This window comes from Macrobrachium rosenbergii, chromosome 1 (genome assembly GCF_040412425.1).
Source record: "Macrobrachium rosenbergii isolate ZJJX-2024 chromosome 1, ASM4041242v1, whole genome shotgun sequence".
Lineage (NCBI taxonomy): Eukaryota > Metazoa > Arthropoda > Malacostraca > Decapoda > Palaemonidae > Macrobrachium > Macrobrachium rosenbergii.
The window spans coordinates 56,645,072-56,659,341 of NC_089741.1; the positions used below are offsets into that span (position 1 = coordinate 56,645,072).

The 14,270-nt window shown below is 40.9% G+C and overlaps 1 protein-coding gene across 2 annotated transcripts in view; it reads right to left on the bottom strand.

Moving 5' to 3' along the window:
* Positions 1-14,270, bottom strand: part of LOC136838680 (brain tumor protein-like) — a 53,257-nt gene that overhangs the window by 9,572 nt on the left and 29,415 nt on the right. For both annotated transcript variants that reach the window (XM_067104074.1, XM_067104084.1), the window contains exon 2: positions 471-612. In XM_067104074.1, coding sequence (XP_066960175.1) covers positions 471-588 — 118 coding nt within the window. In that variant the 5' untranslated portion in view covers positions 589-612. The remainder of the gene's footprint in view (positions 1-470; positions 613-14,270) is intronic.

A 14,270-nucleotide genomic window follows, 5' to 3' on the forward strand; every position in this document is an offset into this window, starting at 1 on the left:
TAAATAAATTTATAAGCAACAATAAATGACAAAGTACAATTGCAGTTGCTCTATTTACCCTTCCATTTTTTGTCTCAAAACATTTCCGACTGAAACAATTGACCTTCATTACAACAATTCTGAGTGAAGAGATATTAAATAAAAAAGTTAACACCCCTCAAGCTTTCTTGGATATTATTACCAGAGCTCTAAACAACTGCTAGTAAATATAAGTCATCATTAGTGTTAACTAAACCTACAACCATACCTACCTCTGAACATCCCAAGAAGCCAATATATAAAATACATTATACTTAAAATGCCACAACAGCCCAGATACCACTGATGAATTTAATGATTAAGCAAGTATACAATACCCATAGGGCATTTACATGTTACTGACATTATTATTGTGACACAAAAAGTTATGATGATTTAGTGTACTAATGCCCTTGCTCCTGAATTTCCTGACAGAAGAAAAATAATGCTACCTGTGGTGGACGCTGGTGGAGAGTTCTCTAGAGAGCGTGGAGGATCCGAGTCTATGAGGGAACCTAGAGGAGTCCCAGACAGAGACTCAAGCGACGGCGTGGGCGACCCTACAGACATCCTCACCCCTCACCCAAGCACAACCTGCAAAAGCATTACAAGGATAAGTTAAATTAAATCTTGACAGAAATTAAATGCTTAACATACATACAAAAGAACAGTCTGAATGCATATCACTATAATAAATAAACCAGAGAGAGAGGTTCAAATGAAACTATGACGCCTAACACTTGAATATTCAACCTAACCTTTGCTAAGCAGAAAGCTTACACAGCACTACTCGACCAGGTCTTTACAATTATTTCCTGGGATATACACTTTATCCAATGGATTTATTGGTCTACATAGCCCTGTGTTCGCCACAATGTACATGAAAACATACACAATTGAACGGTTAACAACACAACCAGGACTACAATTAATTTCAAGCCTTTATTAGTCTGTTATTTAGAAGTAAAACCTTAATACTAAACACTACCAAGCAATGAAAATATTTAATACACATCAATCAAAATTAGGACAAACACCTTAAAATTGCTGTCAGATAGGAATATATTACACTATGAAGTACCTGACAGTATAACTGATGGATAAAATATCAAGGTTTTCAAAGTACAAAAAACTACACATCACTGTTTAATTTTAAAATTAAGAGAATCACTATACATAATGCACTGTACATCTGTTGCTCCACTTGAGCCATCATTCACCAAATCTCAAAATAAACAGTGTATTTCTAAAAAGAATCTTCTTCATTGTTCTCACTAAGAGACAGCTGTTATTATTCAAAAAAGGTAAATGGCTGATGAACAATTTTGGATCACAGAACCAATACTCACAAATTTTTTTATAAGCCCGACCAAAGTAAACTAGTCGAAGGAAGGCGCATCCGTAACAATTACCCAAAAGAGCCAAAGAAATGTCAGTACAACGGCATTAACTCGATACAACCGACCGTGGGAACATACATCAACGTTCAGAATATAATTTTTGTGAATCCATATGAGGCATACAAGACAGGTCAGACTAGTACCATTACAAAGAAAAATATAATTAAAAAACTTCGTTACAATAATGATAAAAACTTTCTGGTCCTCTGAACAACCAACTTCATCTACACACTGAAAACCGGAATTTTCTCCTTAACTAAGTAACTGATAGAAGTTTCAAAACAAATTCTAATTCTACTTAGAAATATTTCACGCACACACCCAATCCACGGATGAGAGAGAGAGAGAGAGAGAGAGAGAGAGAGAGAGAGAGAGAGAGAGAGAGAGAGAGAGAGAGCGCAATAAAGGTGGTGTTGAACGTTAAGAGAGGGTCTTTGTGCAACGTGCATGCGGAAGAGGCGAGAACGTGGAAAAAACTAAGACAAGAGTAAAAGCGGAAAGGGGGAAGGGGTCGAATCAAGAACTCTTGGTATTAGCACAACACTAACTGAAAAGGATAAACGATTATCAACCGAATACACGCAGTGTGTGTAAAAACTCGTACACAATTTTAACCTGAAATAAGGGGCAAGTCAACTAATAAATAACCAAGTAAATAATTAATTATCTGTAAATAATCATTATCGATACTTGACAGGTGAAAATGAGCGACAAGATGAAACACAAGGGACAAGAGAGGGGAACTGTGATGCCGGTGAGGAACACGGCTTAGAAGGGAGCCATCGGGTGACGTCAACGAAAGTCACAGAGTACGCCACACAGTAGAGGGAGGAGGGATCGACGCAAAGGAGTCCCTTCCCCAACTCTCTCTCTCTCTCTCTCTCGCGTGGATAGGCGTCTCCTTGTGCTGTTCCAGTAGAGCGTCATGTTCCATGAAATAACGTAGAAATATTAAACGCCATAAATATTAATCAGGATGAACAATGATACTAGTCTGTTTATAATTCCTTTACCTGATAATAGACATTTTTTTACAGCATTTATAAACATATGATCTTCGATATTTTTTGTTTAATATCTCCGAAATAATTTGGTCACTCTGACGCGATGTACCGCACAATGAGAGCATTTACCTTCAACGGAAGAAAGCGGACTTCTTTCCTGCAGTAATAAGACAGCGAATCATACAGAATCTGTGATACTGTCAAGTTCTGTGGACAAAGTCAAAATATGCATAACCTTCCTACACATTACTTCCTAAAGGTGTGCTGCAACAAAATCACATCTCCCTTGACAATATACTTCATGTTTCATGTTACAAAGGACGTGACAGAACATCTTTACAAGCATTAGTGAATATTAACTTTAATCACGGGTAAAAAATGATTACTCCACGCAGCTCCATACTATAGTAGTAGCGACCCCGTCACGCGGCCCCTATCGGCCATCGTAAACAAACTCCAATAGTCCTGGTGATTCCAAGTTTTCTTGCTAGGCAGCCTAAAATCCATCCCAATTTCGAAGTACTGCCACACTACAGATCACTCAACCCTCGCCACACCACATTTTTACCATATCTAGACGACGAATTTGAGAGAGAGAGAGAGAGAGAGAGAGAGAGAGAGAGAGAGAGCGTCTGGACCGAGACGTGGTGGTGCTCCTTTATCCCCAAGTGAAGGGACGCCAACCTAATGGTTCCCAACATTTCCCCTCTTTAACAACGTTCTCAACACACCTCAAGCCTCAACAAATATTTTCCCACGCCCAGCGGCCCCGAATAAACGTTTCCCTCATCCACCGAAGAACTTAAAAGACGACCTGGAAACTTCGCTTTGAAAAAAAAAAAGATAGGAGGAGGTTGGAAGGATTAGGAAAGTCATATCTTTCCAAACGTCCCCAATCAAATCCAGATGGATTCATTTATTTCCTTCAACATGAAACGTTACTCCTACACCAACAAAATCACTGCGGCCTTTCTTCCCCTCACACAGCCCGATTTTAAAGATAAACGTTCCCAATGAATTCTAGAAACCGGCAAACGTACCCGGTGTGATCTCCAAACACTACATGGCTAAGTACCACCCGACACAACCTACCCAGACACTCCACCTACCAAACTTAATGGGGGGGACTGGGAGGTCTCACAAATGGTAGAGATCTCGGGCTCAGTAACGCAATGCGTATACACGGTACGTACGTACGTAAGTAGGTGTGTGTGTGTGTGTGTGTGTGTGTGTGTGTGTGTGTGTGTGTGTGAGAGAGAGAGAGAGAGAGAGAGAGAGAGAGAGAGAGAGAGAGAGAGAGAGAGAGAGAGAGAGAGACAAAATATTACCTAGGAGAATTCATTTTCAGTGAAGAAATGATACCGGAACATACATACGTATGAGAAACACTGACATAATCTACAGACATTTGGTGAGCCTGAAGTAAACCCACAATAATTTTGTAGACAGCGCCATGGAAACCACGAGCCACCGTCGTTAGTGTTGCGAAACACTTGCCCTTGCACCATGGGTCGTCGCACCTCTTCTTTAACTGCACCTTAAATGAGATGAGACCAATATGTCACTCAGGAAGCTGTACCTAAACATTCCGAGGAGATAGGTCTCAATTCAGGGTGAATACTTTTCATGGAAGCATATAGAGGCAAATATCAAATAACGCCAAATGAATGTACGATTGACAGCGTAACCGTCAAAATAACCTTAAAGGGTAACAAAAGATGAACTCACAAACACACACAAGAGAGGAGCCAACACTGTGGAACACGCCTACCTCATAACCGTACTGTTGCTAAGGAAAAGTTTTCAACCAATACCGTACAATATTTATTACCTAGTGCTAAAATATCTACAAACGCCTTTGTTTCGATTAATTAATTCACAACCGTTTATGCTGGACAATAATTTGGAGGTTTAGACTAAAAAGCAAAACTCGCTGATAAAAGCCTCCCCCCCCCCGCCTTTTTTCTCTCTCTCTCTCTCTCACCAAGGGGAAGTGAAGGGTCGATTTTACTGTTGTCTGTAGCGACTCCCGGAGAGAGAGAGAGAGAGAGAGAGAGAGAGAGAGAGAGATTCCGCATCCCAGCTAATATCTCCCTCTTGCGCTCCCCTTAAGCCTTAAGCCTAACCCAGCCCTCCATCAAACAACAACTTTTGCGTACGGTTCCTTTAGGTACAGACAGAAACGTGGGCCATCTTGAAAGTGTTTTGGACAGTAATGGCAATCTTGGCATGTGGCTGATTAGTTACTGATAAAATTTCTCAAATTATGCCACGTATTTCTGCCTTATAAGGTTAACATGAGCGCTCCCAAATAATCTCGGACTTTTCTGCATTCAAACCGGAATTGTGGCGTGAGCTTGAAACGCAGACCAACAAGAATATGAACAATCTTAGCAGGATTCAAATCTCGTTTTGAACTTTACGATAATGATGATGTAGTCTCAACGCAATAGACTCGGGTACAAGTTGACACTTCTTAGCAAAGAACCATTTTTGGTCTAGATTTATATGACTATCTAAAAACAGCATGAAAGTACGTACTGCCTAAGAGTCGCCATCCGTGAACGTCATGGCCAATAATATAAACTACCATAAAGAGTGTTCAGTTGGGAGCTCACTTGAACGGGAAAGGAATATAACAAGAGAAAAAGGGCTGAGAGGTAGATGGCTGCCTGCCAATATCAAACGAAGGGCGCCTGACCCTGACCACCCCTTCCCCTAACCACAGAGAGAGAGAGAGAGAGAGAGAGAGAGAGAGAGAGAGAGAGAGAGAAATGCCTATGGGTGCGCTTACAAAGGTAAACATTCTAGAGCCACGTGGCAACCTGAATCTACTACTACTCCAAAGAGGGCCAGGTCGTGTAGGCTCGACAGGTGGGGCTCAACTGGGGGAGGTGGGGTGGAGGGTTAGGAGAGAACCGGGGAATACAATCGATCTTCCAGACACCATCCCCAAATTACCAATCCCAAATCTCTACAGTGCCATACTGTTGCTGCTTCTCGTCCACGGCTTGACACTTGGAGCGGATTCCATCTGCTCTCCCATAAGCATCAAGGCTCTCTGCTTCCGGCCTAAAACGAATGGGCACAAAGAGGAACCATCCAAACAATGTACTTCAACTACTGTCAATCACTAAAGAATACATTTTTTAAGCATACCAGTTCAGTATAAAATAGTTTGAACAATGACTCTTATACGATAATCTCCCCAGTAGTTAAGGTAACAGAAATTTCCATATACAGTATATATAAACAATCTCTCTCCTCTTATTCGGCTACCAACAATGACGCAACAATGAAAAATTGATGACGCCATACAGGAGTTTCCTGAATAATCAATATCAACAATAGAGACTACTGGAGTGGCAAACATGGGACCCATGCACCTCGAGGCTGCTTGTTAAAACCTATAACTAAATTAGCAAAGAATTATGCAGAAAATTCCTTTAAAGCGCTGCAACAACTACGACATTGTCAGTAATATTTAAAATGAAGTAAGTTGAGAATACATTAATCGTACTGAAAATATTTCCTATTAAACAGATCCTAACATTTTACGTACGTACGTACGTGCGTGCGAGTGTGTGCGTGTGTCAATCAGGCCCGGCCAAGTGTGTGCAAGATCAGCTTAATACAAAGATCCAAAAATCCAAAATTTATTAATGCACTAACATAACGGTAATGTATTTTTTTTTGTAAAAGTACACAATCTATAAAATCTCTACTAAGTTATGACTGCTTGTTGCATTCATTCATTCTGTAAAATAGTTTTAACGTTTCCTTCTTGCTTTTTTATTAATTTTTGTAAAGGTCAAATGGTAGACGTGGTATTTATCTTTAGTTGGCAACTAAAGATAAATAACCACATCTACCATTTGACCTTTCCAAAAATGAATGGGAACTAATAAAGAAGCAGGAAGGAAGTGTTAAAAATATCTTACAAAATGAATGCAACAATATCTCAACAAACCAGCCATATTTTCATATACAGGGACGCTTAAAGGATACCTTACTTAGCGAAACAAATTTTTTTCATTTTGTTCTAATATACTATTATGAACATTCACGCTTCACATGGGCACAAATAAAAATAATTCCTTTGAAAATTCCTCGATTAGAATGAAAGTCGGATAAAATCTAAATAATCGACTTCGGGAAGGGACATCGTCCATATCTTCCGATGTAATGAACGGCAGTAGTCCTTCAAGCAGGACAGTACTAAAGAGAGAGGAACGCCTAAAAACAGCAAAAGTCCGTTGGTCGACGCAAGTGGAATGGAATAAGAGACAGTCTAACTGGATCCTTTCCAAGGCAAACAAGAGACAGGGCTCCCGGTGGGAATACTGGAGTGATGACGCATTCTCTCGCACTTAAAGGACATATTGCAATAGGGGTACGAGGCTAAAACAGACCTATACGAATGGGGACATGGTTTTTCCTCTTTATTCACTATCAGCTTGGCATAAACGAGCTTGGTGCACCATATTCAATGTTTTTAATTATACTGCTGTATAAGCGAGACCTTGAATACAAAAATAGCAATCAGCGAAACTTTTAAGTATTTACGACAAATCAACGTAGCCAGAAATCAGGTAACAGAAAACCTCGATTGTATTTGGGAATGGGCTATCTTTTTCTCCCTTGACAGGTTGCTCCCTTGACATCCGCAACCACAACCAGCAAAACAGTCGTTCACATTTATCGAAACTTAATCTCTTGAAGCTTCAACAATTGTGACATGAAAAACTGAATAATTGCTGAAGTTTTAACGTTCACGTGCAAGGAAAAAGGGAACACGTAAGTTAAAAGAAAATGCAAGACATTCGGAGCCCATTAGTTTTATAACAACTTCCGCAAAACCTTATAGTAAAATATTAACCAGCCCCTTTCAAAACCACAAACGTCCAAAAGAAAAATAAGCTCTACTGAGGATATTTCGGTCAATAGAACAAAATTTCTTGCAACAAATCGTACACCTCTAAGCCGCATCCACCACAACCCTTCATTCAACCTCGTTAGACTGAACCCACAGCCCTTGCCATTCTCACAGCCAAAGACAAAACCGTTAACACTCTTCTTCCTTCATAACAAGTCTTGTCCTCATCCAATTTGACAAACCAGACAGATACTTATTCGTGAGTCGAGAGTGGCCACTGCGTTAGAGAGACTGCAATCGGAGGGACCAAGACAAGGACGACGACGATCCACTGATCTAGTGACCACGTCTCCAACAAAAGTAACGGTGAAATCCGGTCCTTCTCCTCCTCCCCCTCCCCCTCTTCACCCATCCCAGGACCCCGTCATCCTCTCTTCCTTCTTCGCCTTCCAAGCTCCTCTCGACAAACCCTTTCTCCCTCACACAACTAATTCTCCTCCCCACAATATCCTTGCATCGTGTTCATCCTTGAAACAAAATCCAAATACGTGACCCCATAAAAAATGATATAGAATTCGCCATTCATTTATCCCTTAAAACTATCAAAGATCACTGCTTTTTGAACCAATGATGCAATTTTCAGACACCCACTTTTAACGGAAGATGGCCCGCCCACGAGAGCAACATTCAGTATTAAGACGCAAGGATTAAAGCATAACAAACAAATTAGCACGTCCAAGTACAATCCGGTGACGGAAGGATACAGCTGGGGGCGACATCGCTGCTCCCACACCTCCATAACAACAAAATTCCTATTAAGAATATCGAAATACTTCGACACCATGAGGAAATGAAAATCAATTATGGCCCAGAAAATAGGCTATTTTCAGACACCTTTAAATGACAAAATTGTCGTTTACAATTAGATAGTGTGGGAGTATCAAATATAGAACTGTAACTTGAGCGTAAGTAAAACATCATACAATAAAACAAAACCGGTATTCACCATAATCGCTCCAAGACGAGAGCGAAAGTGACTGCCACCTACAACAACGTACCTTTCTACCTTCCACTACTTCCTGATTTATGATCTGCATCTTTCTGCTTTTAACAGTTCGATAACATTTCCAGATAGAATAAAAATTGTTGATAAACTACGCAAGAGCACAGAGAACCAAGCAACTACGCCGGAAATAGATTGATCACAGGAAGGATGAAATGCACCACCCATGTAAGCAATTGGACGATATCCCGTTCTAGAGAGGACGAATAAAAGAATGACCAATGAAATTTTGTTCTCTATAAAGCCAAACTGTTGCACGTTAACCCACTCAGGGGTAAGACAGTGAAATGAATGCGTTGGAATGTTTCAACGGCAATATGAGGTCCAGATTGTATATGTGAAGTAGTAAAAGGATCTAAAGGTCGAACGGAAAACACCGAAGTTGCCCTAAGTACTAATGGCAAAGAGGCTGTGCAAGATGGAAGGGAGGAAGCAAGAATGCAGGTAGAGTAAAATGTTCAAAAAGTGGTCGCCGCTGACGGGTCCAATAGGATGCTGCAAACACACTTGAGTAATGCCTACAGTGCACTGACGGCATAATTCCCTACGGGATTAAGAGAAAATTATGACAATCATTGCAAGAAATAGGAAATAACACTATCATCATCATCAGTTCAACTACTTCCTTTTATTTTATCACAGCTCATACTTAAAACAAACGATTCATCGGAATGAATGAATAGGGTCTGGAAGGCTGAACACCCTTTGCAGTAGTTTTTTCTTTTTCTTTTTCATGAATTCCAAAGTCGTGAGCGTGATGCGTTTTCTCCCCTCCCCCCCTACAGACCACCACCATCCCACCTAACACGGAGTTCCTACCCTAAAACCAAAGAGCCTTTCAAGTTTCACAATACAACGAAGCTGAAGGCAGCACAGTTCATCCCTTACTGCTGAATAACGGGATAAAAGACTCTAGCAACTTTTTTTAAGAGCATAGAACAAAATTGCCTTGCCGTAATGCTTCCAGCTGAACGTGCATTCAAGAATATTCCATTAGCCAACATGAGCGCTTACCCCGATTTCGAGTAATTTTACCCAATCGCCATCGACTCACTGTTTCAAGAGCACGAAGTCTTTGAAAGTCAAGCAACAAAATTTACACATTTGTATACAAGCTCGCTCGGAAAAGCACGAATAATAATTGATTCTGGGATTAAATAGTCAGAAGTGACCTTACGATTGTGTGTGTGTGTGTGTGTGTGTGTGTGTGTGTTTTTCGCTCAAATCTGCAAGCATTAAATCTAAACGGAAAATAATGAAGAGGCTGTAGCTCACCATACCACGAAGTGTAAAAATGTATTTCAACTCGCGCACACAGACGAATTATTTCCCGTTCGGTTTCAAAGGTTGCAGAATGTCTCGATGGCTGGTGTTAAGGAAACAGTATACGCAAGAAAAAGGTCACGAGGTCATAGTGACTACTAAAAATACGTACATCCGGTGAATGGGACCGGCCGATTAAGTACAGTATACCGAAGCCTACAGATTCTATCCAGCTCGGCATTCGTCCTTAAACCCAACATCGTTAAAACTAGTTATGGTGGTCGGGATGGATATTACAGCTTTGATAAACTGTATCAGAATCTGGCATACTTGCATACATCTAAGAGAAGAAAGAGCCGTATCCTCTCTGTAACAATAGGCTACTGTATTGTGTCATTCCTACGTTTAAGCACGAATTCGAACCTCAAAATTCAATTACTTTCAAGTCGGATTCCAGGACTTGAAAGAAATGCCCCTATCAAATTAACCTGGAAAATGGTAGCTAAAGACAGTGTTCTTTATTTATTCAACAACTATTTCTGTTAAAACACTCCCCTCTCTGCAGAGCTTTAATGGGATAGAATATCGTGTCAACACATTGGACAAGTTATATATAGTAGAAATCAATGGAATACATACTTCCCGATGGTATTCAACAGGCTACTATTGCTTGTCCGAAGAAAAAGAAAACAGTAATGGGTGAATCAGAGACATTAGAATGGTTCCACCTCGGTGGAGGGAGGATTACCCTCCCTGTGATAGCACACTATCTGATGGTATACGGAACACAATAGGTGTTGCTCTCTCGTCTTTTCTCTCCACCAACTGCTATACACAACAGTCGACGTTAACTACGTGCGCAATTTACTGATAAGTAAACAGATACATATTGCATTCTTGGCTACGCCCCATGATAGCCCATTTTCCTAGGACCAAGGAATCAAATGCAACGTAGGTCAGCTAAATTGCGGGTTGCAAAGGCACCATACTTGAAGAAAAATTAACACTCGTCATAGTACCGAAATGCTTACATTTTACCCATAGCGATTAACCCTAACGGTGTTCCACGCAGTAACAAAGTACAATAAGTTTACAGATCTTCCATAAGTGAGCACATCACGTTGTACAATTTTATGTTCTCACATATAAAAACTGGGGACGTTAGTTTATGACACGATTATTTAACACCAACTTTTCCTTGACGACAAAACATACATGAGCTAAATTATTATTTCTGAAGCCAGTGAATATTAATGACCATCTCTGTAGTCATACCAGACCAGCAAATTTCGTACACGTTTTTTAAACTTACCATGAATATTCTCAGGGTGGCATATTCGAGGGAAGGTTCCGACAGAATACAAACTTTCAACTGAATTCACAACAGCGGACGCACAAGACGCAAGCTCGCTCGCTCGCTCTCTCTCTCTCTCTCTCTCTCTCTAATGTAATGAAAGTGGAGAAAACATCTTTCCGTTCGTTCAAGAGCACCACCACGAAACCGATGAGACCCTCGATTCCTTAAGAATTTTCCTTTTCCTTTCCACCCAAGATATCCCCCTTCAACTGTCGCAGTACAGAGAGGCCTTTACTCTTATACGCCGCTTTCCCCCTTAAACAGGAACCCCCAACCCCTTAACCATTCTGGCTGTTTCCCCTCAGACGCTACTGCCAGACGCGTAGTTCCCTTCATCAGTGACACCCCTCACCCTCGGGGGCCGCAGTGGCCCTTCTCCGTTCCGTACAAAGTGGAGGAAGTACCGGGGAAAGGAGGAAGCGGCTGGTAGGGAAGACAGGGGCTGCTGGAAGACGGGATTCGGAGGAGGGGAGGTAACCAGCATAAGGTCAAGGCCCAACTAAAGATGGCTCAACGGCCTGTGTAGATGCTCATCCAAAGGTTACCCAACGTTTTGATTTTCATCCATCCACAGTCAACGGATGAATCACCTCGTGAACCCATCTAACATCTTGAACTTTCTTCCACGACTAAACTTTTGGCAGAGCTGGTCGGAGAAGATGGACTGCTCTAAAAACTACGGACGATCAGTTGTCATTTCACACAAATCTGCTCGTTATAAATACATCCGCAAACTAAACTAATAAACCACGTGAATGTAAGCGAAGCGAGAAGCAGAAGCACACTGAAACAGTAGCAAAAGTGGCCAGCATACCCTGTTAGGGAAGCAAACGGTTAAGGAAATTGATAAAAAAAAATAAATGTATTGTTTGTTCACTGATAAGAGTTAGGACAATCAAATTAGCAATTGCTCAAGTCCGGTGGACAGGGACGTTGTCTTGCTCCGAAAGAGGGATTGAGTTCTGTCCCAAGGAAAGACGTCAGAAACAGTTGCAGCAAAAGTATGTAAAATATTAGAAGGGAATTTAACTGTCTGACCACCATACATCGTCATAGATAATCTGCCTACCATATCACTGGACATAAAAGTAATGGTGCCACACTGAACTCATCCTAATTTGCAATGAATTAAAAATAGGTAAAGCATTAAAATGCCTAGTTGTTCCAACACCGGCAAGAAACCAGCATGAGGTTGGTTTATAACAAACTATGGCTTGGCTACATCTACGGCCCATCGGACAGCTACGAATCCAAATTTTGGTTTAGCCATACTTCGCAATGCCTTCGTGGTGCCTAATATAAGATATACACAAAAGCTCGGGTTGTACGATGTACAGAGCAATTACAGTAAATAAGATAAGTTTACGGGAAAATTATATAATTTAGGGAATTTAATAACCTAAAAAGTCATCCATAACAACTAATTGAAACATACCGGAACATGGGTACATTGTTTCATCTCTTACCAGTTGACGCTAATACAGATAAGCTCACAAGGTGACCGTCAATTAAAATTACATATTTTCTTAGATGCATGCTGTATGATAGTTAAATGAACGGCCAAAGTCAGGTTTCTTCAAATTCTAAGTGTACTCTAAACCTAATTATGCTACTAGTACAGTGTACTACGCTTGTACCGAAAGTTCTTAGAACTAGAAAAATTTTTTGTTCACGTAATTGCAGACTTGGAAAATCCATTCAGAACAATCCACAAAATCATACGTCTCTGCCCGAACAGGTCATAATCAGTTGCTCACCTGCAAAAGACCGACTGCCAGAACCGGCGATTGATGAACATTCAAAATGATCTGTCATTCCTTTAGGCGCAATACAACTTGTACACAGAAAGGTCAAGAAAGAGTGAATTGGGAGGGAGGGAGGGTTAAACTGTTTTCCCGCTCAGTCACGATGGGTTCGCACCAAAGGGCTGTGCGACCAAGGAGCGGGGAAAGGCTAGGGAACGGGAGATGGGGGATGAAAGGATGGATGAGGGGAAACGGGATGGCTGGCGGCGGCAGTGGCGGTGGAGGCGTCGATGGCGTTTACTCCGGGTTGAGGGGACGGGGCAGAGGGCGCGTACGGGGGAAACGTCAGTATCTAGGCTCACCCACCTCCTAAAATCTATTTATAGCAACGCTCAACTCCGAGGGGATAAACACTAGGGCGGGTGGGTGGAGAAAGACGACGACTTCCTATAACATCATACATTTATCAAAAATTGCAGGTTTTATTTGCAATGACAGGTCTTTTGAACAGCGCCTCACATAAACCATACTCGGTGCGTGTGCTGCCTCTTATGTACAATCTTAATTCAAGACAGATGAAACCAAACTGGATATATTCCAGAGTAAAGCTGTCTAACGGATATAACACTTTCTAACGAAAACAAGAGTAAATCAGCTGCGCGCTCTCTCTCTCTCTCTCTGCACTTTTAAACCAGCAAAAATTTTCCCTTAAAGTTTCCCATCGACGAATCCGCAGTACCTTGTTGTGGCTGTTGTTGCCAGGCCAACTTATCTCCCAAAAGGGCCAACCTACGGCAGTAATATCCATCTCGTCCCACTACAGAGATTTTTTTTTTTTTGGGGGGGGAGACCCTCCTACTGAGGAAGTACTTCTCTACTTCAGCGAACGCTTACTTTCTATTCTAACTTTAATAAAAACAAAGTTCACTATCAAATTAAAATGAATACTTGAAATAAACGACTAAATACATGAAATTGGAATCAAGCAAGGTAGGCTAGTCTATTACCCTAATGTAAACAAGGTGAGTTCCATACCTTGATATTAAAAGTGGTTTATTTTGTTTATAAATTAAATAACGTTGACTGTCTCTCTAGTTAATAACAATGTATTATTATTCACCAGGTAACATCTAGTTTACAAAACCTATCAAAACGCTTGGAGGAGAGTCACCCTGCATATGACTTTAAGAAACACTGCGTTGTAATAGCTACTACCGAATTTCAAGTCGTAACACCGTTCAACTCCGGTAAAACCGACTCCTGGCGACACCAGACTAGTTTCACTCTGTTGAGCAGTTCAGGTATGGCTCTCTGGATTACGAGTGCTGGTTACTAATGACAAATTACCAACCAAATGGATATAGGCTATGTATCGTTCAGAAGTGATTCTGGTCGACACTAATCTTCCATTTTTTTTTTTTTTTAAATTAAGTAATCATAATTTATATACTCCAAAAAGGCAGTGGAGTTAAAGTGTTTGGTGAAATGAACAAAGTTATTTGTCATCAGACAATGTTTTTCAGCACCAAAGTTTCACTATCACT